This window comes from Phyllostomus hastatus, unplaced genomic scaffold (assembly GCF_019186645.2).
Source record: "Phyllostomus hastatus isolate PE091 unplaced genomic scaffold, TTU_PhHast_1.1 phas_contig_196, whole genome shotgun sequence".
NCBI lineage: Eukaryota > Metazoa > Chordata > Mammalia > Chiroptera > Phyllostomidae > Phyllostomus > Phyllostomus hastatus.
In genome coordinates this window covers 13,710,566-13,734,791 of record NW_025333709.1, presented here as the reverse complement: position 1 = coordinate 13,734,791, position 24,226 = coordinate 13,710,566, and the positions used below count along the sequence as shown (strand labels likewise).

The 24,226-nt window shown below is 45.5% G+C and overlaps 2 protein-coding genes across 2 annotated transcripts in view; one reads left to right on the top strand and one right to left on the bottom strand.

The window, feature by feature from the left end:
* Positions 1–24,226, top strand: part of PPARGC1A (PPARG coactivator 1 alpha) — a 631,109-nt gene that overhangs the window by 27,987 nt on the left and 578,896 nt on the right. The window lies entirely within an intron of this gene.
* On the bottom strand, positions 21,303–21,695 carry LOC123815952 (protein S100-A10-like). The gene has a single exon (XM_045834681.1). It carries the CDS (start codon positions 21,693–21,695, stop codon positions 21,303–21,305), a length of 393 nt encoding a protein of 130 aa, XP_045690637.1.

The following is a 24,226-nucleotide window of genomic DNA, read 5'->3' as shown; positions in this document are numbered from 1 at the left end:
TCCTGGTATTTAAATGCTGGCAGGGAAGCAGAATTTTTAAAAAATTAGTTAACGCTATCAGACATCTACATCTGTGCGGTGAACGTGTCTGGGGCGGGTGGTGTATGACTCATGTCGTTCATGGCCTGTGTTGTACGTGAACTAGCCGCCTCCCTCCTCAGCCTTAGCCTCATAGGGTGGGTGTTGCTGTTCCCTTTCCCAGGAATTAAAGGAAGCTGACAATATGCTTGGAAAAAAACTTGAATGCAGCAAATCTCTCCTGGGCACCTACTATGTTCCAAATGCCATGCTCTGGCCTGTACAAAGATGTAAAAGACTTCCTTCCCTACAGATACTTCTGGGCTACCTTGGGATCCTGGAAGGATGTATGAAAAGTTAGCCGCCACCACAGTGTTTAAATAAGCAACAATGCAAGGCCTCCCATGATTCACTGTGAAGTGAGTTGCACAGATAATCATTGTTATAGGAACTCCCAGAAGGGAGAGAGATCTCTCTTTGGGTTTGATATAGGGCAAGGAATTCAAACTGGGATCAAAGGATTGAGAATCTATTCCAAAGCAGGTTGGTTAAGGAGGTCAGAAAGTCAGAATGAGAGTCAGGAACATCTTCTATTTTGGAAGAATTCCTCCCGGGGGAAATGTCTCTTTGGATGTATGGGATCTGACCCAAAAGGTTGGGTCACTTGTGTGTGATTGGACAGTCAATTCTTAGCAAATCTGGGCCTAGAATCTCAGGTGCTGTTTGTGGAAATGGGCCATTTTATTGGCATCTACCTTGAATCTTTGACGGAAAAGATCAGAACAGTTAGAACAGGAGTCTCGACAGAGTGACCACAGAGTCCCTGTGCTGACTGTTTGGAAGCTGTTTAATGCTGTCTTGGAATTTTTCCTATTTTCTTCTGGAAATCTTTTTTTCCATGTGAAAGCACTTGTGGTAGCGACCTGGATAGTGGCCATGTAGTCCCCAGGAGCGAGAGTCTGCCCAATAGCAGTCGGACACTTATAAATAGTCATCGGAGGCTGCTTTAATGACTTCTAGCTTGAACCTGGAAGAAGTCAAGAAGATAACAGGAAAAAACTGTTTCAGTGCAGAGATGGAAGGGCGCATACAGATGGCTTCTAACTGGAATGTGTGAGGTGGCCCAGGCTGCTCTGTTGAGTGGCGATTTCCAAACACGAATTTGTTAGCTCCAAAGCCTTTTGTTCTATTGAACTTCTCACTCAAAAATCCCCCCAACAGATTGCAGACTGGTACAACCACTATGGAAAACAGTATGGAATTTCCTCAGAAAACTAAAAATGGATCTGCCTTTTGACCCAGAAATTCCACTCCTAGGATTATATCCTAAGAACCCTGAAACACCAATCCAAAAGAACCTATGCACCCCAAAGTTCATAGCAGCACAGTTTACAATAGCCAAGTGTTGGAAGCAACCTAGGTGCCCATCAGTAAATGAATGGATCAAAAAACTATGGTACATTTACAAAATGGAATTCTATGCAGCAGAAAGAAAGAAAGAAAGAGCTCCTACCCTTTGTGACAGCATGGATGGAACTGGGAAGCATTACGCTAAGTGAAATAAGCCAGGAGGTGAAAGACAAATACCATATGATCTCACCTTTAACAGGAACCTAAACAACAAACAAACAAACAAGCAAAATATAACCAAAGACACTGAAACAGAGAAAAGGCTGACAGTGATCAGAAGGGAGAGGGGAGGGAATTTCAGGGGAAAAGGGGAAGGGTTTGCAGGAACAAGTATAAAGGACACATGGACAAAAACTAAGGGGGGTGGAAATGGGAGGGAGGTAGAGAGGGCTGGGGTGGGGGGCTGGGATGGGAGTAAAGGACAGAAAACTGTTCTTGAACAATGATTAAAATAAAATACCCCCCCAAAAAATCCCCCCAATGGATGAAATGACCCTCCCATGGCCTCTGCACCTCAGCCCTTAAGGGGTTGGAAATCCATGATCCAATCGGTTATCTCAAAGAATGAGAAGGATGGATGGAATTGGAGACGGGGGAGGGGACAGAGTTCAAGGCCAGTTCTTGAACTGGCCTTGTTCAAGATGGCGTTTGTTCCCCTCCATCTCCTCTGCTACCCCCAGGCCCAGTCCTGGACCCCACAGGGTCCTCCTCCTCCCTGGCCACTCCCTGTACTGCTCCTTCCAACCAGTTCTTCACCACAGTGAGCCTTGCCATAGGGTCATTGGATTAACCACCTTCCAACTAAAGCCCTCTTGTGGCTTCTCCTTACATAAGAGTCAAATTCAGGCCCTAAACTGTGGGGCATTGATAGGGGTGTGTGGAGGTGGCAGGTGTACAAAGGCCATGGGAAGAGGGAAGACCATATTAGAATTTCTGTGTCTTTTTCTTTTTCCATCGCATCCTCTTCAAGTTCTTTTTGGCTTATACATGATAACGTATATAATATATTAGTGCTATGGAAGTGATTTATAATTATATCCTATTATTTTATAATTTAATCCTGGGGGTATGTGCTGCTCCATTTGATGTTTGATTTTACTAATGAGGTACAGGGTCAAACATGGCGGCCACTGTCCTAGACTACGAGTCTCAGCCATTGGAATTTCAAGTCTCTTTTACTAAAGGGCCCAGACTCATCTGTGCTAGAAGCAAGAAGCCCAGGTTTCCAAGTGAGGTTAACTGCTCACACGATTCTGTCATTTGTCATTTATAGAAGGCTTTGAGGACATCCACCTTGCAATGGTATTTCTGAGAGGAAATTTTTATCATTATAGCTTCAAAAACACATCACAAACAGAAACAATAATTTCATTAGTTGCTGGAAATTGTAATAATGCTGTTGAATATAAATTTCACCGCTATGGTAATTCTAAAACACAGGATGATGAATAAAAAATTGCAGCAGTATTATTGGGAATAAACTTTATTGCCATGAGTAAGACACAAGTGGGAGGATTGATGGAGATGAAAATTTGGGGTGATTGTTTTCAGCCAGTAGGTATTACCAGTGGGAAGGTATGTTTTTCTCCCTGGTGTCCTACCCTCGCGCTGGGGGGAAGACACCTGCTCCACGGCGAGTGGGCTAATGCTCCCTTCACTCCGACCCCAACTCACATCTGCTTCTTACTCAGCCTTCCATCACCTCGGGATGCTCTCCTGTTGCTTAAGCCAGAACCAAGGATGTTCTGTCTTCCCCCTGTCCCTTCGCATCAAACCCATCAGCAAGTGCTATCCATTCTAGCTTGAGTCCGTTTGTTCCCCTCCGTCTCCTCTGCTACCCCCAGGCCCAGTCCTGGACCCCACAGGGTCCTCTTCCTCCCTGGCCATTCCCTGTACTGCTCTTTCCAACCAGTTCTTCACCACAGTGAGCCTTGCCATAGGGTCACTGGATTAACCACCTTCCCGCTAAAGCCCTCTTGTGGCTTCTCCTTACATAAGAGTCAAACCCAGACTCCTTACTGTGGTCCTCAAAGCTGCAGGCTGGCCAGCCTCATCTCTGGCACTTCTCTCCCTGGGTCCCTGTGCCTATGTACTCACGGGTCCCTTCTAATTCCTGAATGCGCTATGGACTGAATTGTGCCCTCCACTCCCTCATTTGTATGTCGAAGCTCTCAACACCCTCCTTAGTGTGATGGTGTTCAGAGATAGGGTTTTGGGAGATTATGAAGGTAGAGTCCTTATGATGGAATTAATCTCTGTATAAGAAGAGACACCAGAGGGCTTGCATCTCTCTCTCTCTGCCCCGTGTGGGCACAGCAAGAAAATGGCATTCTGAAAGCAGAAAGAGTGCACTTACCAGGAACCGAATCAACCAGCACCTTGGTTTTGGACTTCTAAGCCCCCAAAACTGTGAGAAATAAATGCCTGTTGTTTAAGTCGTCTAGTCTGTGGCATTTTGTTATGGCAGTCTGAGCTGGCTAAGACAGACACCAAAAACTTGCCAACTCCAGGACATTCCTGTCCCCTCAGCATTGAGCTGGCTATGCCCACGGTTCTCAGGTATACAGGTCTCTTTCTGGGAGAGCTCCTCCCTGACTACCCCAGCTGTAGTGTCCTCTTTATGGTTCCTGTCATCGTCAGAGCTGTGGCCTCCACTCCTCCAGGGGGCGCTGTTCACACAGAATGCAGGGTGAGAGGTGGCCCACAAAGCTTTGCAAGGAAGCATCTTCTTGCTTTCCTTCTTTCTTTTTCTTGCATTTATTTATTTATTTATTTATTTATTTATTATTTATTTATTATTTTTGAAACATCTCTCTCTTTCCTCCAGATTGTTTCAATCTGACATTACCTTTCATGTTTGTTTATTGCTTATTGTTTGGATAAACAAAAAACCCAATCTTTAAAGAAAGGGAGCTCTTGTGACTTCCAGTTTCGTTGTTCCACATCCGCTGGGGAAGATGGATATCATCCCATAATGGCCAACAGAATACCCGTGTGTCCACGCTGCTTTGCTGAGTTCTCCAGAGAGGCAGCCGGGCAGACGTGCTGTAGGGCAGCTAATGAGTGTCAGCTCGTCTGCCACCTCTGCTCACCCGTGAGAGCTGTGCGGAGCAGCGCCTTACCCAGCCACGCTGGAACCCGAGGCGGGAGAAAAGGCAGGCATACCCATCCTGTCTTTCCTTAAAATGTTGACATTTTGTTTATTAATTTTTTTCTGTCAGTTGTTAACGTATTGCATTAAAATATTATCTTGATTACTGAGATTTTGGTGCTCTCTCAAGTTTTGCACCCAAGGCACATGCCTTGCCTGCCCCGCCCTATTCCTGGCCCTGGCTGGAACCTTATATTGATGACGAATGTGTAGGGAGTGTGTAAGGAATCAGAGGCCTTGCTTTGGCTCAGTGGGAGAGTAATCGACCAACAGTGCGAGCTGTGGTGTGCATGGAGCCGGAGTGCCCACCCTGCTAGACTGATGGACAGGAACAGTATATGTCAGCGCCAGCACATTTCCCACCATTACTTTTGAATAGCACAACATTGGCTGAAGCTTGGGGAGAACAGAGTCATACGAAATGGCCAGAAGAGCAGAGCTTGGGATTTTCTTTTCTTTTTTAAGATTTTATTTATTTTTATTTTTAGAGAGGAAAGGGAAGGAGAAAGAGAGAGAGAGAAACATCAATGTGCGGTTGCTGGGGGTCATGGCCTGCAACCCAGGCATGTACCCTGACGAGGAATCGAACCTGCGACACTTTGGTTCGCAGCCCGCGCTCAATCCACTGAGCTACGCCAGCCAGGGCAAGAGCTTGGGATTTTCACGGCCTTATCAGCTGTGTGATTTGGGCCAAGTGATTTATCTTCAGCTTCAGCATCATCGTTAGTAAAATGGAGGCTTAAATATATCACCTCTTCCCTGGGTTGTTGTGAGCATTCAATGAGATCATGGATTCCCTTGACAGACACATGACTACCGAATGCCCAGAATGTGCCAGTCCTGTGCTTGGCACTGGGTTCAGAGATGCAGAAGAGAAACGAGGATGTCTCACCCCTGTCGGGCCTTGCAGTCTAGATGTGAGGTGACATTAATCAAGTCACAAATGTAAGGGCCCGTCCTATGCCAGGGATAGTCGCCCTTGTTAGGGAGATGAGGGGAGAAGTGATGAGTCAGGCGAGAGCTGAAGAATACACAGGAGCTCCCGAGCCACGGCAAGTGAGGAGGGCTTCCGGGAAGGGGACACAGCTTGAGCGAAGAGCCAGCGATGGGGAAGGACCTGATCTCTGTGTAGAAGTGGGTAAGTGGCTGCAGTGCAGAGCGTTCATTTATGTAACGGATGCTGCCATTTTTACCATTATCAGCCGCTCTGCTGGCTTTGGGTGATAGGGGAAGGTAGGATCTAGAAGCATCACTGGCTTACTCATGCCACTGCAGGAAGAACGGCTCTGCCTCCAAAGGCAGGAACTGGCTTCTAGATACGAGACTGAATTTCTAGAGAAGTTTCTCCTAAGGAGGAGGAGAGGCCAACAGGGTAAAGAAAGCAGAAAAAGAGTTAAATCTAAAGGAGCCACCTTTGGATGGACAGTGAATTAACAAGAAGGGACGTTTCTGTGTCACCTGCCCTGCCATATTTCTTTGGAAATAAAACTTTTTTTCTGGAAATAAATATTCAGTAAGAAAGCGTTCTGAGCTGGAAAGCTCAAGTGCTGAGAAAACGCCCCATTGCATTAACATTTTTGGGCTCTGCCCACTTTCCTGAGGATGTAGTTGAGTTTTGGGGGGATTCTAAGTGTTTCCACTGCTAACACATTTCCAGGGAGGGGCCTGTCCCAAGTGGATGAGGATTAGGTGAGAGGGTGAGGGAAACTGTTGAATTTTAAAAGTAATCTGAAGAACTCATGAGGGGGAGTTTGCATTTCTGAATGGCTTGATGTTGGCAAAGTCCGCCTTCCAGAGGTCACAGAACAGGTGGAGAAGGGCCACTAATTCAGTCCCTCAGCCTCATGCTTTCCCAAGCACGGCATGACCTCAGAGAGCGTGAGTTTCCAAGCTTTTCCTTGAGACACTGTGCAGTTAGAATTTGTCACGCAAGTGCCATTGGCGGCAGCTGATATGGCCTGGGAACTTTCCCAAAGTCCACCAGAAGATAACAGCTTTCCGTGGCCTTTTGCATTTGAACTAGTGACCCAGAGGTGAGAAATTCTCGATTCCATCACTGACTCCCTCGGCTCCCCCAGGCCGCCTGACAGCCGTGACACTGGGAGTCACGTGTGGCACGCTGCACAGGCTCATGATGGAAAGCCACTCCAGACTGAAAGCGAATCCTCCCTGCAGATCCCACAGTGCCAGCCGAGCACTCAACAGCTCTGACTCTCCTGAGGGGGCTGCCTGAGCTTAATTATCGCCAAACGGTGCACAATCCCAAAAGAGGGTGGTGAAGTCATCGCAAACCCCCTCTGTGGCCTGTTGTGTATGCCTCTCATAGGTTTAAGTGCTTCCCTTCCTTTTGGGGAAGGGGAGAGGGGGCAGATCTAAGTAGTGCCCTGCAAGGGATCGGAGGGACTCAGGAGAAGATTCAGGACATCTTGGAGCTTGCAAAATGTTTTGACAGCGATGACAAGAATAGCAATCAACAGGTTGTCCTCCTCATCTAGGGTCTTCTGTGGGTGGGAGAAAGCAGTCATTACAGAGGCCAGTGAGGCTTGGTGTCATTTTGTTAATAAAGGCTTTATAAGAACCAGGAGAACACCATCTGGTCCTGGGGCTCTGCCAGGTTGAGGAGACTTTAATAGCTTCTTGAGCTTCAGCAGTAAAAATCGGGCTATCCAGGGAACGGAACATGTGCTCAGGAATGGTGAGGAGTTAGAGCTTATTTAAAAAGTGAGGGGCCTAAGCTGACCTTTTGCATCGGCGCAGGACAGAGATGGACTGCGTGGCCAGAGAAGCTGCTCTAATGATGCAAAAACGAATAATTTATGGCTGCAGCTTAGCCTTCCAGGTGACAGTATTGTCTGGGATCTGTGGATCAGCAGGAGGAGGAGACTCGTTATGCAAAAGGCTGTCCAAGAATCCTTTAGGCAAGAGACCTCATTCATAAACTCCTTGCCCCAGAAAGGAGCCTTTCAGGTGAGGTTTTGTATGTTCCTTTTGCAGATAATGGCAATTAGCATAGGGTAAAGGAGATGGGAGTGTTTCTAGTTTATGAAACTTGTAGGCCAAACTGAAACCTGGTGACCTATTTCATGAAGTAAACTGTCAAAGAGTTGACAGTCACCCTCCAGAGAATTGCTCGTCCCCCCTAGAGCAAAGGAAGATAATATTTATTCATGGCATTAAAAAATTTAAATTAAGTCATCCCATAGCAGTTTCCCAGGAAAAAAAGGAAAACGTACAGGAACACGGGTTAGCAATGTTGCTATAGATTAAGACTATGGAGGCAATTAATATCGAGAAAAAGTCAATCTAGCACGGCACAAAACTGAAATATTTATATGGAAAGTAAAAAAAAATCCCATTAGCTATTACCCAGGTGGACACATCGCCATGTAATTACGGAGTTTGCTAACAAAAGCAAATTTCTTTCTCCTTGGTTCCATCTCTAAGGCATTCGAGTTGGCAGAAGCTCTTTTCATGGGGAAGTAATTTAAATAGATGCTGAATGAGGTAAGGGTCTCCTCTGTAAATTGTTCTTGTGCTGGAGGTAAAAATGTGACTCCCAGGGAGCAAGGGGGAATAGTTAGAGAGAAGGAGCCTGGCCCGTGCCTGACGGGTGTGCGGCACGTCCTTGCTGACCACTGTCATAAAAGAGGGCAAGAGACTGGCTTGGGGGAGAGGCAAGGTGAGTGACCTGAGAGGGACTTAGGAGCTGGTGACAGTCATTCTGATACATTGTCCTCTTGGAGCTGCACCACAAGCCAGTGCGACTAGTGTGACGCAGTTATTGAGAAGGAGTTCACGGTGGGATGAGGACATGCTCAGGACCCCAAAACATTGAAGGGGTAGCGGGGCTCAAATTGGGACCTAGTGCTCTTATTGGTGGAGGAGAAGGGTAGGCTTTCCTTTGGGATAATTCTCATCACCGTGTGGTGGAGGCATGGCGAGTCCATTTTTCCCCTTGCGTCTACCCTGGGCTCTCGCCATCACTAACGGGAGTTCCACGACCGTGCTGAGGGACACCCCCTTGAAGCGATGGTTTCTGATTTGGGTTAGATCTTTGGTGCTTCTTGAAATCTCTTTGATCTTCCTTAGTTAGCCACCATTTCCATCCAAAATGTGTATTCTGCAAGTAATCTTGCCTCATCTTTCACAGAATTAAAAAAAAAGCCTTTCTATTTGGGGATTCCCTCATTTTCTCTGCATATACCTGCCCATTTACCCATGGCAACCCACACCTTCGTCCCTCTTTTTCTATCACACACAAAGCCTGTTGAAGCCCACCTCTGCTCTGGTCTGTTTGAGCCATTCTCTCTCCCAACTTTGTACGTTGAGATTTTACCCCCCAGTGTGATGGTATTAGGAGGTAGGGCCTTTGGGAGGTAATTAGGTCCTGGGGGTGGGGCCCTCACGGATGGGATTAGTGCCCTTATAAAGGAGACACCAGAGACATCCCTCGCCCTTTCCACTGAGGACGCAGCTAGAAGTTGCTCTCTCTGAACCAGAAAGGGGGTCCTCACCAGATACTGCACCTGCTGCTGCCTCGATCTTCTACTTCTCAGATTTTGGAACTATGAGAAATACATTTCTGTTGTTTATAAGCTACCCCAGCGTATGGTATTTTATCATAGCAGCCGAACAAGACTAAGACAACCTTTTCGTTGTATACTTGTCTTCACTTCAAGACTTACTAACTCTTTTCACCCTTTTCACAGCCTTATTCCCCTGCTTTTGCTCTTTTTTTCCTTGCTTTTATTTTTAAGATTTTATTTATTTATTTTTAGAGAGGGAAGGGAGGGAGAAAGAGAGAGAGAGAAACAATAATGTGCGGTTGTTGGGGGCCGTGGCCTGCAACCCAGGCATGTGCCCTGACTGAGAATTGAACCTGCAATGCTTTGGTTCGTAGCCCACGCTCAATCCACTGAGCTATGCCAGCCAGGGCATTGCTTTTGCCCTTTTATGTCTTCAATTCCTTAGTCATGGAATGTACACTCGATCTCAGATTGCTTCCATCTCTTCTCTCCCAAACTAGCATTCTCCTGCCATTTCCTTCGGTTCCCCTGCAACTAGTGTCCTCACCCCATTTTCTTTGAAACCATAACAATTTAGCTTTTTTTTCTGAATACTTTATTGAAATGACTCTTGCTAATGTTACCAATGACCTAATTTTCAAAACTAATGACCTATTTCAGTCTTCTTCCTTCTTGATTCTTTTAAGCAATTGCCTGTTTTGACAGCTCCCATATTGTAAAATACTTTCTTTCCTTGGCTTTCATTCCTTTCTTTATTCAGTCACTCACTCAGTGTGTACTTATGGAGTCCTACTCTGTGCTGGGGACACTATTCTAGGTTCTGCAGATACAGAAACGTGTCATTTCTAGCAGCGTAGGCAGGCAGTAAGTAAATGTGGAGGTGAGTATGAAGTGTCATGCCGGATAAGGACGAGGCCACCACGAGGTCCAGCCTCCAGTTGCCAGCCACGGCTCTCTCTTACGATGCCTTTGACAGTCTCTCTGGTTCTTCTTTCTGGCTTTCCCATGTGGTCTTCCCAGGGTGACGTGTCTGTTCTCCCTCTGTTTTTCCTCTAGGAGATCACATCCACCCCCAAGGCTTTAACGATCATATTTACACTAATTACATCTGCATCCACGTTTCCATATCAGACATATGTTCTGAGACTTGGAAGCATCCATCCAGCCATTTCCTGGACATTTCACTGGGGATGTCCTGTACTCGCATCGCATTTACCAAGTCCAGACTGGCACCCTCCTCTCACCACACCTGCTCCGCCCTCTGTGTTCTCTGTCCCAGTGAGTGTTGGCATCAGGCCGTCAGTCGCTGTATCTGGAAAACTTCACCTTCCTCTCTGCTGCAGTAAGTCACGCAAGGCAGTTGATGCTGTGACTTGAAGGCTCCAGAACTGGGGCCTGCTTTCCATGTCTGGAGTCATTGCCTTCGTTCAGGTTCATATCATGTCTCTGACGGACTATTGCTTCTAGCAGGCTCCCCTCACTCCAGGGTTCCCACCTCCGATCCTCCTCTCACTTGGCTGCCAAAGTGATCACCCCAAATTTTCCCGATTGCGTCAATTCCCAATTACAAACCTCTCCTGCCTCCCTGAGGCCTGGAGCAGGGCTTAACAGCTGTGGGGGACAGCTGATGTGTGGCTCATGAAACCGCTTTACGGGGTTGGCGTCAAATATTCAAAAACACGAAATGGAAAACCTCAGAATGCATTTCATTCAGCAAGTGCGAGTATTGTTTTGTAAACATTTCTTTCAGTTCTAAATACGTATGTGTGCACACTAAGTTGTGATGTAAAACGTATGTCTCATCTGGGCAGCACGAGAAAACTTGAAAAAAAAAAGTGCTGGCTCCTAAGATATAATCTAAATTCCTTGGCGTATCAGTCCCTGCTCAGTCTTGCCTCAGTCTTCCGTAACAGGTTCTTAGGTAGAGCCCAGGACAGGAAAACAGTCCTCATGTCACATCTAGGAAAAGATCTCCCTGTCTCTGAGCCTGTCTGGTTCTTTGTCCGGGTCATGCCTTTGCCCGTGCTGCATTCTGTGCTGCCCTTCTCTCCGGAAGCAAACCTCTCCTTGGTTTTCCCAGCTCAGCTTCAATCTCTACTCGCCCTAGGCAGAGCTGTGTATTCCCCTCCTCGGTGAGGCGACCCCTGGGCTTTCTGATCATCCCGTGCGGCAGTGCTCTCTTTGGAATGTGGTTTACCTGCTGCTGTGTCTTGTGTCCCTCTTTAGACCACGTAGAGGATGACTGTGAGGACGCGTCATGTTTGCATCTTTGACCCCAGCCTGGGGCCTGTGCACAGAAGAGCTCAGGGTTGTGGAGAACAGGTGTGCGTACAGGCAGATGCACATCCGCTTCAGGGCACTGAAAAAAGGGTGTGTATGCACTCACTTCTGAGGTCTTTGTTTACTTTCTTATATTTACCACCTTGGCCCAGTGCCCTGGAGACCAGACACTCACCACAGGGTGTACAACGCCACTGTTCCAGGTGAAATAGGTGAGAATTTGCCGTGAAATTCCGTGTGTGTTTTGTCACAGCTTCAACTACTTTGGAAATGGGAATACTCTCCAAATGAAGCATTTTGGGGGCAAAGAGAAAGAACAGAGAATAGAACAAGAGAGAGGGAATGGGACATGCCGAACAGAAGGAGAGACGGGAAGAGGACATGGAAGAAAATGGAACATAAAGTAGGAAGAAAGAGACGGGGCTGCCTCCCGACTCGTGTCGTAGACTGCCTTCCTAGTTCTCCACCAGCCCCAGCTGGACAGCGGGGAGGCGCGGGCATGCCTGCACCAGCCTGTCCTGGACGGCGAGGAGCCTGGCCAGCTTCTCAGCCTCCGCACTACTGGTGCCTGCAGTCCCACCGCTCTTTATTGTGGGGGTATTTTCCCCGAGTGTGGCTTGGCCTTTATCCACTAAATGCCACTAACCCCACCTCCACTGCCCCAGAGGACAACTCAAAATGTCACTGGACATTGACCAATGGTCCTCTGAGGGCCGACATCACCCCCATTGAGAACCACTGCCCGAGGCAGGTATTTGCCCGTCTGTCTACGGCCTGTTTTGCTGTGAGGCAGCGCTGATGGTGTTGGGTGGATCACCTCTAGCCTTGTAGACTCTGAGATCTGTACCTGGAAAACGAAGTGAATAAAGCTTTGAAAAAAAGTTGACTTTTAGCTTCTTTTTTTAAAAAAATATTTTATTTATTTATTTCTAGAGAGGGAAGGGAGGGAGATAGAGAGAGAGAGAGAAACATCAATGTGCGGTTGCTGGGGGTCATGGCCTGCAACCCAGGCATGTGCCCTGACTGGGAATCGAACCTGCGACACTTTGGTTCACAGCCCATGCTCAATCCACTGACTACACCAGCCAGGGTGACTTTTAGCTTCTTTAGGAAAGACCCTACCAAAAATCAGTTAAGTAAAATCATCTTCCACACAGGCAAGGACAGAACAAGAAAGCTGGTAGTAAGAAAACTAGGAGCAAAAAAGGCCCTACATTTATTGAGGGAGATTTTTCACAGCTTTAGGCTGCAAACTTGTGGCCGAGGGGCAAGACCCTGAGTTTAGCTGCGGCGAGAAGGAACCCGGGCAGGTGCGTGCTCAGATGAACTGGTTCACTGGGGGGAAGAAGACGGAGGAGCTGGCGTCAGTGTTTTCCTGCTTTTGTGTTTTGAAAAAAAATTTTTTTTTGCTATGACTGGTTTCATTTCATCTGTTTTCTAAGAAGTGCCCAATTTTCTGTGCGTTATCCACTGTGGCTCTGCCAAGAAATAACCAGTGGGCTTCTTCAGAGAGCTGGTAATGCTTGATAAGGTGCCGGAACTCCAGCCTTGGAACGGAGCTTGCGAGCAGGCTGTAGGCCTAGCTTGCTCTCGGACTGTGCGGAGTCTTCCAGCTTGGCCAGAGACGCATTGGCAGAGACGATTTCATGTAAAAAAATTTTATTGAGCAGAAAATGTACAAAGAAGAAAACAGGTGCAACGTTCCCTGTACATTTGAAGAAAAATTTTAAAAATGTGCAAGATCCCCTAGCTTTCAAGAGGCAGGAAAGACGTGCAACTAGATCTCTGATGAAGATGTTTACAAATTGTGAAAGCTGGACCTTCACTCGAGCGAGAGCCCAGCCCGGCTGAACGAAGCAGTTAATTCTCAGCGTTATTACCACGTCTCCCCGCCAACAGGTCACGTGACTCACCTGCACCTCACTGTTTGGACGGCAAAATGGGAATATTGTTATCATCCCATTTCGCAGAGGGGATGAATGCATTCACTGAGATCCTTGCAGCTTTCCCGAAGGCTGAGGCTTAAAAGGGTCAAAGTGTTCTTCCCGAGTCTTTATATTATGAAAACATTATAGAAACCTGCCTTCGGGTATTTATCTTTGCAGTGTAGCACGATTGCCCTATGGCACATGTTTTTCAGCTCATTAGAAGATTCCTGGTGTGATAATGCTGGAGAGGGGAAGATCCATGCTCGCGAGCCAGCCTTGGAACAGTCTGAGCATTTATGGCGAGATTGTATTGCTTATTTCCAAGCTCCCCATCTGCAATGAGCACTAAACCATACTTAAACCATAATGTATGGTTTTAAGGTCACTGCCGGTTATTATCTGACCGGTAATGACCACAGAAGTATACATTATGGCGACTAGGAGCCATTTTCGTACTATTTTCAGTTTTGCTTTTTATTGAGTAGGGGCTGACACCCCCAGGGCTTTACAGCGTTGGATTACAGTGGCTGAAATTCTCAGTCATTTCACTGGGTTTTGTTTGGGGGTGAGGCTGGCGTGTAGCTGCCGTTTTCCGGTTCACGTGCTGTCAAGGGGATTGAAGTTGATTTGAAACGTTCCTTTCACTTGGAAATGGCACTTGGGACTTCCCACCCTACAGAGCCATGCTCTCCCCCCTCTTTAAATTAGGGAGTAAGGCTGGAGAAGAGGTTGGATTTGTTTATTTTCTTACCCTCCTGACTCATCAGTCATTATGTCTCAGGAATCATCATCACGTCAACCTTATATGTTGTGGAATCAGAAAGCATTAGGGCCTTCACCTGTCCACCAGAAGGCGTAAGCATGGCGTCCAAAGTTAACTGGGTGTGTTTCCCCAGAGCTGTAATTTTAAATCCTATTTATGATTGTTTGTGTTACTGATCTGACTGAGGAAACAAACAGGAGTGCTGGAGTGCGAACTAGTGAGATCTTTATTTTGCCACGGCATCAGCGGTCCCTTTCGAAATATTTACTGTTAGAGAAAATACCAGAGTGGGTTTCTGCGTGTAAAAGCTTGTTATTTTGTGGTCGGCTTCAGTCAACTTTCATTTTCTGTGGAGGTTCAAATAATTATGCAGAAAGTAATACCGGGGGAAGGAATCGGGAATGTGGCGCCGCGACAGTTTGATCCCGGCTGTGGATTCTGTCTCTGGAAGCGCGCAAACGATATGAAAGATTTTATTCAGCCGAACAGTAGGGCATAAAGGTCTTAATAATGAAACCTCATTCTGACGGCTTTGACTGTTGGACAGCGGGGCTTCATTTTATTTGCCATATTGATTTATTATTTTTAACTTCTTTTACATATGCATGCATGCGATGTTGCAATTTCATCTGTATCTCCCCACCCCACCCCCATCGCTGTGTGGCCTTATGAAGGGAGAGATTAACATTTTTAATGGGGAATTTTATGTAGGAACAAGAAACAGCAAACAAACATTAATTATTATACTTGTCCAAAGCAGAGAAGAATCTCCGCCATAGATCTTTGTCTATTTATGTAACTGTCTAATGGTGGATAAATTATGCCCTAGTTGCTGTTGCAGTAAATTAAAAAATAATAATAATCCAAGCTAGCGAAGCAGTTTTATAAATCTCTGGTTCTACAGAAATATTTCAGGAGATGATGAAGTTTCTCCAAGACTTTGTTATTATGTCACATACAAACCTTTGCTAATGGGTATCATTGTGGTCCAGTTATTGAGACAATAATTATGGTCGAGGATATTTTAAAGCATCCTTTATAGCCTTCCCATCGTCGCTTTCCCTTTGATAAAAGAAATCAGGTGGGTGGAAAGTGATGCCCCCTGCGATTCTTTGCATAACGAGAGCGTTTCTGAGCGTTCGGATGATGACAGAATGATCTCTTTTCTCCTCTTAAACACATAACCCCAAGAAGGTTTAAATCAATGTGTTAATTGGTAAGTGATACTGTAATTATATGCATAATCAGGGAAATTTTGAATCCAGATTATTTACTTGCTCTCAGGAAATTAATCTGCAGAGGTCATATATTAGATTGCTTGTTTATTAAGTGGAACCCCTGTAGTTACAAAGTGGCGCCTGGCTCTGCCCTCCATGAGGCATTCTTCTGGATGTTCCCAGCAGGTGTCAACGGCACGGAGCCTCGAGTGCTTATTGATCCAGATTCAAACAGTTCATTAATCTAAGCACACATTATATAGATTTTCCAATGTAATTTTGAAAGGGTTGAAAAACTATATTGAATGATGAGAGATGATACTCAAATTATGCTTTCTCTAGCGCGTCTCCCCAGGGATGGTGGCGTTCCAGGGGGAATGGCTGCTGGGACACGCGGACTATGGTTCCCTCCGGATGTAACATTTCTTCCATGTCCCTATTGCTTGGTGGTTACTGTCACAGCTTGCCCAGCATTGCTCTTTTATCTTTTATTTTCCCTTCCTATTTGACATCGTGAGTAAGGCTCTCCCCAAGATGCCAAAATAAAAAAAGTTGGCTATTGAGGTGTGAAGGCTGCAAAAAATAATCATGTAGAGATCAAAACATTTTTTTTTAGGATTTTTGTCTTTCTCATGAATATAGTAAAGTTTTCCTTGGAGTTTTTATTTCTTTCTCAAGATCTTTACTTTTAGACATGTACCAGATAGTTTCAAATAATATATTCTTATGTTCTTCGAGACACAAAGTGACTCTGAGATCTGGAAAGGGGCTAAAAATAATCATTGCATTTACTTTCATCTCCACCATCACCACTGCCATTTTGTATGTCTTTGGTTGAGCCAGGTAATGTGCCATCCAGACAAACTTGACTTGCAGGTAGTGTTTGCTTCTTCCTTGGAGTGTTGCACATGTTGCCAGTTTTTTTCATTTGGAATAATGCCTTTATAGCCTTTGCTAGAACTGAAGCTGGGAGAAGTAACTAATTATCTTATTCATACTAACATGAAAATGACTGATAGTGGCTTATTTGCTAAGGAAAAAAAGGAGCAGCAGTAGGCAGATGATAAGAATCAACAGAAAGAGAAAGTCTAGAGGTCTTTGAACTACCCCTCTCCCAACGTGATTTGTGTATCTTGCCTTGAACTTGTTCACCAAACAGGGTTACCAATAGAAGGTTTATATGATTGGCACAGAAAACTATGTACTTAGTTTCATTTTGTTCTGCTAGTTTAATAGAAACTTGGGGGCATATTCCCCTTGGACCTCATTTGGAACAATGGGGTTTTATCACTTCTTCTGGCCAACACACAGCAGGCCCTATCACATGTTCGGCACTGGAAAAAGCAAGTCAAACACAGACCTTGATTCAGAGGTACCTGGGTCGCCAATTTGCCACCAGATAGAGGAATAAGGGAAGTTAGGGAGAACCGGATTTTCAAAAGCCAACCAGAGTATAGATATCCAGAGGGAGGGGCCAGCATGGAAAGGTTCACCAAGGAGGTGGCGTTGCGCTAGAATTCACGGATACATGGTATTTTCCAAGGCTGAGAGACATTTTAGGAATGTTCAATATCTGTAACAGCACAATAGGGGCTGTATTTTAATTTTACCTTAAACCGGAGGAGTCTATGTCTTTTCATCTTAGAGAATTGGCTTGAGATGCTTCAATACTGCTGACCTGTTGGATTAGAATGCATCATGCTTAAGGATGCTTAACTAGCGGGGTGCAATTGTGCTTACTCAGACGTTTGCAGCTGATTAAAGCTTTATTTCCAGAGCCTACCCATTGTTTCAGAAGTAATTTGTGCATGATTATGGACGTTACTGTGTTACCTATTTATTCCGTACTAAAATATCGAGTTGTTGAGTTATTAAAAAGGGTTTGCCTTATATGGCCATATTTCTCTACAAGAACACATTGCTTTTTTTTTTTTTGCACTTTTAAGGGTGCAAGAAAAAAAACAACAACCCCAGGATAAAGGGCATGTTGGCGCGTTTCACTCCCCATCACCTAGTTCGGGGTATGGGTGAGTCCGAGTTAATAAGGGAAGGCTTACTGGAAGAAGCAGAGCTTGCTCTGACTCTTAAGCACGAGAATGAGGAACAGAAAGCCTCAGCAGATCCAGGCACGGGAGAGAGGTTAATGAAAAGAAGCCGAAATGGGGAATGGAGCACTTGTCAGCTTTAAGCTGTGTTGTGCCATATATTCACTTTCTCCAAAAATATCTCCGTCACGGGGACGTTCAAAGTCCTCTCTCGCCTTTTGACTCTGTTGGATGAGTGACACTTTAGGTCAGAGGCCAGCAACTTTTTTTTTTTGGTTCCTGTGTTTTGTTTTTTTTTTGTAGATGGTGAAGGAGTAAATACTGCAGGCTCTGTGAGCTATATGGTCTTTTTTGCCACTACTAACCCTGCTGTTGTTTCACGAAAGCAGCCATAGGCAATACATCAACAAATGGTGTGGCCATGTCCCAATAAAACTTTATTTATAAAAACAGGCAGTCAGGCCAGATTTCACCTGGGGCCGAAATTTGCTGACTCCTGCTTTAGGTCACTGTCTTCTGATCCTCAGTCTGTTGGGAGCACTGTCATGATATCGCTTACTCTGAGTAGCATCTGCATTATGGTTTACTTAATTTTCTCTCTTTCATTGATTTATTTTTTAAACAGACAAATTTATTTTAAAAGAAATTCTACAACATTACCATAAATGGAAAAACAGCATTATGTGTTATGAATAAGGGATCACTAGAAAATAAAAACAACGTAAACAAAACCATGTAATCATGTGCTGCTCATCGTGGGGACTCCCTGTGTTGGGAACCATTGACTGAGGCTGTTACCAATCTTTGCCTCTCAGATTTGATGAGTGTTCACTTAGATGTCTTGAAGGAACATAGACAGGCGGACTCCTTCTCCTTCATTATAGAGGCAGTGGCTGAGGAACTGTGGGGTGCGGGGACTGATGCATAGAAGGCCAGCTCATTATGTGACACCCCAAGAGGGCCCTCGGCTGGTGGTGTTGGACAAAATACAGAGCGCTCATTACACTTGAACTTCAGGCAAACAACAAATACTTTTTTTCATTTTAAGTCGTTTCTGTTTTTCAAGTACAGTGGATGCACACTATTCTATTAGTTTCAGGTGTACACCCCAGTGATGAGACATTATGTAACTTAGTGAGTGATCATCCCAACCCTTGTACCCATCCCACACCACACATAGTTATTAGAATGTTTTTGACTCTGTTCCCTGTGCTGTACTTTGCATCCCTGTGGCTATCCTGTAACTACCAATTTGCACTTCTGAATCCCTTCGCCTTTTACACCCATCTCCCCAACCCACCTCTGCAGCCGAGCTATCCCTCCCAGTTTTTATGAGACAGACGTGGGTGTGGGACCAGACTGTTCCTTGTATCCGCCCCTCCCACCAGTCTCCACGTGGCTTCTTTGATTTCCTGGGTGCAGGACATCCATTCAGCCAGATTTCAGGCAGTTCTGAGTGAGGGTTCTTCTCTGTTTTAGTTTTAATAATGATCTGGTTGTGTGAGGGAGCAGGTACTGCGCTTACCTATGTCGCCATCTTGACCAGAAGTCCAAATAATTTTTTAGCATGAAAATGTCCCATGCAATATTTGAGACATACTTGTGCCACAAATTTATTTGTTCTTCATCTGAAATTCAAATGTAACTGGGTGTCTTCCCACCCCCTCCTTTTCTTTTTTGCTAAATCTGTTATTCCTAGCCTGGTCCGAGAGCAGGGGTTCAGTGTGCAAGGACGCAGGGGTAGCAGGGGGTGGGGTGGTACTTTGGAAAAGGGAGGCAGGAAAGCAGCAATTCAGCCTACTTAAAATTGCATCTGTGGTTGGTCTCAGCAGGGAACAGTGACTGAAGGAGCCGACCAGGAGGTAGGGGTCAGAAATTGAGGCAAGTTCCTGTGACTTGGGGTCCCAGTCGGGAGTTTGGACACAATCCAGTTCTGCATCAGAAAACCGCTGGAGGGTTATAAAGAAGGGCATGTGTGATAGGACAGAAAACAATCTTCCACAGAACTTGCCTGTTAGCCTATTTATGTAGCTGTACCGTGCTCTGGAAAAATAATCAAAGGAGAATTTAGAACTGTTCTCGGATTGTCAGTTTTTCATCTAAAAATGTTAATGTACATTTAAACTTTTAATTAAAAAAAGCATATTCCATCACAAACTATTTTCATATGGAGTTTTTAGCAGTGCTGCACACATTTTGTTCAGAGCTCCACCAGGCTATTAAGCAGAATAATTTGGGTTTAAGAGTGAACGGAATCAGGTTGTATACCCCCAGGTTACGTCCCAAACAAATTACATTATTTAAACTGCAATCCTTGCAATGTACAGGCGTGCTCTCGGTCGTTCTGTGCAGGATGAAGTCGTAATTCAGTTGTGAGTTTCTGATGCCATCGGAGTTGTCAGCAGTCGACAGAGCCATTTGTGCAAAGGAGAGAAGAGGGATCTCATTACAGATCTTTAGAGCCAATTTTTCATCTTCCTTTTCATTTTAAAATGATCTTATGTATATAATTGCAGGCCTCAAAGACCTTGAAGGCCACACATTTGCCTGGATTTAGACTAAGTATTTGTGCACGTTTGTGAGTTTGTATGAGGATGCATTTGGACATGAAAATCTAATGCTGACAGGAATTTTTCTGTTCTCTTGTTTCTTCTCGGTGATTTGGATGTGATTATAATCAGGAAATAATCTGAATATGATAGAACCCTGGTGATTCCTAATGCTAGCGGTCAAGTGCAACAGCCACTTCCGTTTCTCTTTGGAAAGGATCGAAGAGTCAGCAGATACACGTTGCTTTTCCAAGACTGAGGAGTGCACGCCTAGCTCACCTGGCCACCAGGTGGCGCTGCAGCCATAAGGAAGTGTGGTCACAGTTACACAGTTTGGCTGTGGCATTAAGGAACTTTTCCAAGGCTGGAATTGGGAGAGAGATAGCCTTTGTATCTCTGGCTTCTCTGGATTGTAGGGGTTTTGGGTTCGCCTGCGTATTTTGTGTATCTAGGATGTTGCCGAAAGGGGAGAGGATTATTTGATTAGGATGTGATGTTTCTTGTATTGTGTTGTAAAGTGTGCCCACGCGCATGGTCAACGATTTGCTAGGGATTGGTGTTATTTGGGGAGTAGGAAGGGAAGGGAAATGTCACACTTCCATAGTTTCTGAGCTGGATGGTGTGTTGCAGCTGGACAACAGATCTGGTCCTGGCCTGTGGCCCCTGGGTGAGAAGGCTGTTTTTGCTTCTGGCGCGTGCATGCTGGGGGCGCTGTGGGAAGCGTTCTCTTCTTAGCGACACCAAACTGCTGGGTGACGGTAAGTCTCATAGCATCCCTGTGTGCTCCAAGCTCCTCTTTTAGCTGTTTTCTTTCTGTTTTTAACTACTGAGGGAAGTAACTCACTGTCCAAAGAATATTTTTTTTTGTTTTTCTTTTTTGAACAGAAGCCAGATATTTGAAAACTAGACACCCACTATCGCCCCCAAGAAGAAAAGAAACCAAGGAAGCATCTGGTAGGAGTCTCAAAGAATGAAAACTAAACAACAGCAACACGAGTTGCTCTCAGAATACTAGAACTCCCACAATGAATTAGCAAAACCATTTCCTAGATAGTGAAAGGTGGGGCATTGATTGAAACTGAAGTGTGCCAGGTGGAAGAAAATTTGCTATCAAAGGATATGAAGAAAAATTTGCTGAAGGTATAGTGGTAATTAAATCAGCGAACAATGGGATTCATAATGAAAATGGCAATGGCTATTGAGGTCCTACTATGTGCCAGGTCCTAGGCCAGACACTTTGGTATAATGACTTAATCTTTTTTTTTTTTGAACTAAAAAACAAATTTGTTTATTGAGAGCAAGAGGATGCAAGCAATATAAAAATCGAAAGCTTATCTGGCTTTAATTGGCTTTTCTTTCTCTTGTCAAATGGGGGTGGGATTTTATTTGTACATTTTCTAAGGGTCCCAGTCTGCTCATGAAGTCCTCATACAGGGGGAAGCTGTGGGGCAGAGATTCCTTAAGCGACCCCTTGGGAGACCTCTTTCTTGGGGAGGAAGTAGCTGCTCAGCTGCCCACTTCTTTCCCTTCTGCTTCATGTGCACTACAAAATAGTCGTTGCACGCGATGGTGAGCCCAGCGATTAGCGAAAAGAAGCTCTGGAAACCCACTCGGCCATCTTGGCATTGGTCCAGGTCTCTCATTATTTTGTCTACGGCCAGAGGGTCTTTTTGATTTTCCACAAATCCAGGGAACTCCTTTTCCATGAGCACTCTCAGGCCCTCCTTTGTTAAGTAGCCTTTATCCCCAGCACATCTGTGAAATGTGAACGTCATCGTTTCCGTGGCGTGTTCCATCTGAGACGGCATTTTGGTGAGGTCTTGGCCCGAGGCGCGACAGGATTGCTGGGCTGGCTGGGATGTACGACTCAATCTTGATGACAGGTTTCTGAAATGGGTGTTATCACCCACTTTGGCACGTACAGCAATGGTGGTTTAGATAGGGCAAGCACCTGGTTTGGGTTCTTACACCTTTAAGGGCTCCACTTAGAATGAGGTCTATTACGTTCCAGCACTGGGTGCTGGTGTTTGGGAATTGGCTCCATGATGGACAACGGAGGTAGAGATGAGGTTGCTCCTTGCATCTGCAGACCTACCACAAAGACTGGCTCGTAGTAGGACTCTGGTAGGATGTACAGAATGTAGTAATAGCTTTATATTTGGGTGTCCCTTTCCAGGTTTGGTTTGGAACATTCTTTATTTCATTCAACCAACCTGAGACCAAGTTTGCTGGGTTGGGGGGAGAGTCTCATCCAGTTTTAGGAATGAAGAAGCTGAAGCTCTGTTGTGGTTGAGGAAGGCTCTGGAGTTCAGGTTTTCTGGCTATGGACCACAGGGCACCGTAGTCCATGGAGGGGCCACGTGATTTCTGTAAATGAAAATATGTACGATGTAATGAATAACACTTCTGTTGTTTTTTGTTATGTATGCATGACAAGCATTCCAACAGAAAACCCAGAATTGACAGTCTGAGGGGAATGGGTAGGGTTTTAGCCATACAGAGACCTTTTTACTTTTAAGATATGTTTTTTAAAACTCTTACCTATAATAAATATTTATTCTAAAAAACCTAGAAGATACAGATAAGCAAAATGAAATATAATGAAAACCACCCATTGTACCCTCCACTTCAGAGATAAACATTTACATCATCTGCACTTTTTTCTATGCATATATATGTTTTTAAAAATGAGATGGTGGTCTTGTAGCTTGCTTTTGAAATTTAACATATTGTACGTGTCTTTATGTACCAATAAATTACTTCTACATCATCATTTTTAATGGCTATAAAGTGACCTACTAAATGAACACACTATAATTTCTTTAACCAATCCCTTATTGTTGGACATTTGGGTTGTTTCCAGATTTTCACTGTGATAAAGCAGTATGACAATGAACACCCTTGAATATATATCTTTGTGTAATTCATCCTGACCCGTCGTTTTACAGATGAATCTACAGAGACCCAGAGAGCTTATGAAGTCTATCTGACGGGCAGAACTTGGGCCAGACGTAGGTCCCTGACTAGCTCTTCCCCTGTTACATCTGCGGAGGCCACTGAATGTGTCTGGTGGCCGTGGCTATGTCTCCCGTGGAAAGGGAGGGATTCCTGGCCTGTGCTGGGCATCATTCAGCGGTAGAGCTAAGCTGTCTCCTGAAAAGAATAGGCACATGAAAAACAAAGACAGATATAGTTAGTTTATGCTTTAAAGGTATTAGGACAATTCTTTCTTTAAACCTCTTTTTTCTCTTTCTTCTATAACATTATACTTCTCTAGTTTCCTGTCTGCTTCCCTGATTTCCCCTCCCTCCCTCCCTCCTTCCCTTTTCCTGTCTACCAATTGCCCACATTACTTGAATTTATATCTTCACATTTCTTCTCCCTGTACTCTTTTCCTCTGCCATGGCTCCAGCTATCACTTCTGGGTAAATGACTCCCCGATCTAACCCTCACTCCCCAAGTTCCTCCCATAGGCCAGTTCTCCGTGTCTTACTTAGGGCTCTGCAGGCATCTTGCGCTCCTGGGACCAGCACGTCTGCGGAAAGCCACCCATTTCCTCAGGCCAGAAGTGGCTCCTCCTTCATCTTTGTCTCATCTCCCACCTCTTGCCAAGCCCACTCCCTTCCCAGTTTCTGGCGCTTGCCTTTCTCTCTGCATTCCCACTGCCGCTGCCCTGATTCTGATACGCGTCACCTCTCGCCCAGCCGGTCGCAATGGCTCCTCACCTGTGTGGTCCCGCTGCCCCTCTTCTGTTCCTGGCCGGTTCATCCTGCCCACGCTCGGCAAATAAGTCTTGGAGGTCACTGCTCTGATCCACACTGTCCACTGAACAGACTCCCAAGCTGTGAGCCTGGCCTTGCCCAACCTTTGTCATCTGACCCTACACTACCTCCCTAGCCTCATGAACCTTGTTTCTCTAGAGTAGATATGGTGCATCGTGCTGGGATCCTGATGCTTGTCTTAACACACCCGGCTCATAACTGGCTCTGAGCCTCGGTCGGGCCGGTTCCTGGGCTTGAAGGGCCTGCCCCCATCAGACTGTGAGATCCTAACATGGGAATGCCACCTTTTCCTTGGAGCCTTCCCTAGTTTCTTAAGCCCGAGGCGATCCTGGCCTCCTCTGGTTCGCCGCCACCCACTGCTGGCAGTGCCTAGCCCCCCTGCAGCCATCTGTGCAGCCGTTCCATGCCGCTCGGGTTTTAAACGGCTCGCGCAGACCCTTTCTCAAACCCTCTTCCCTCCACAGGAGCGCCTGCCCCATGCTAGGTTCCCAGAAAGTATCTGTTGAGTAAGTATATGCAAATAATTTAGGGTCTAAGAAATTTTACGTAAATTTATC

Coding starts and splice junctions, on each gene's coding strand:
- LOC123815952 (XM_045834681.1), bottom strand. CDS start 21,695: ATGCCGTCTCAGATGGAACACGCCACGGAAACGATGACGTTCACATTT.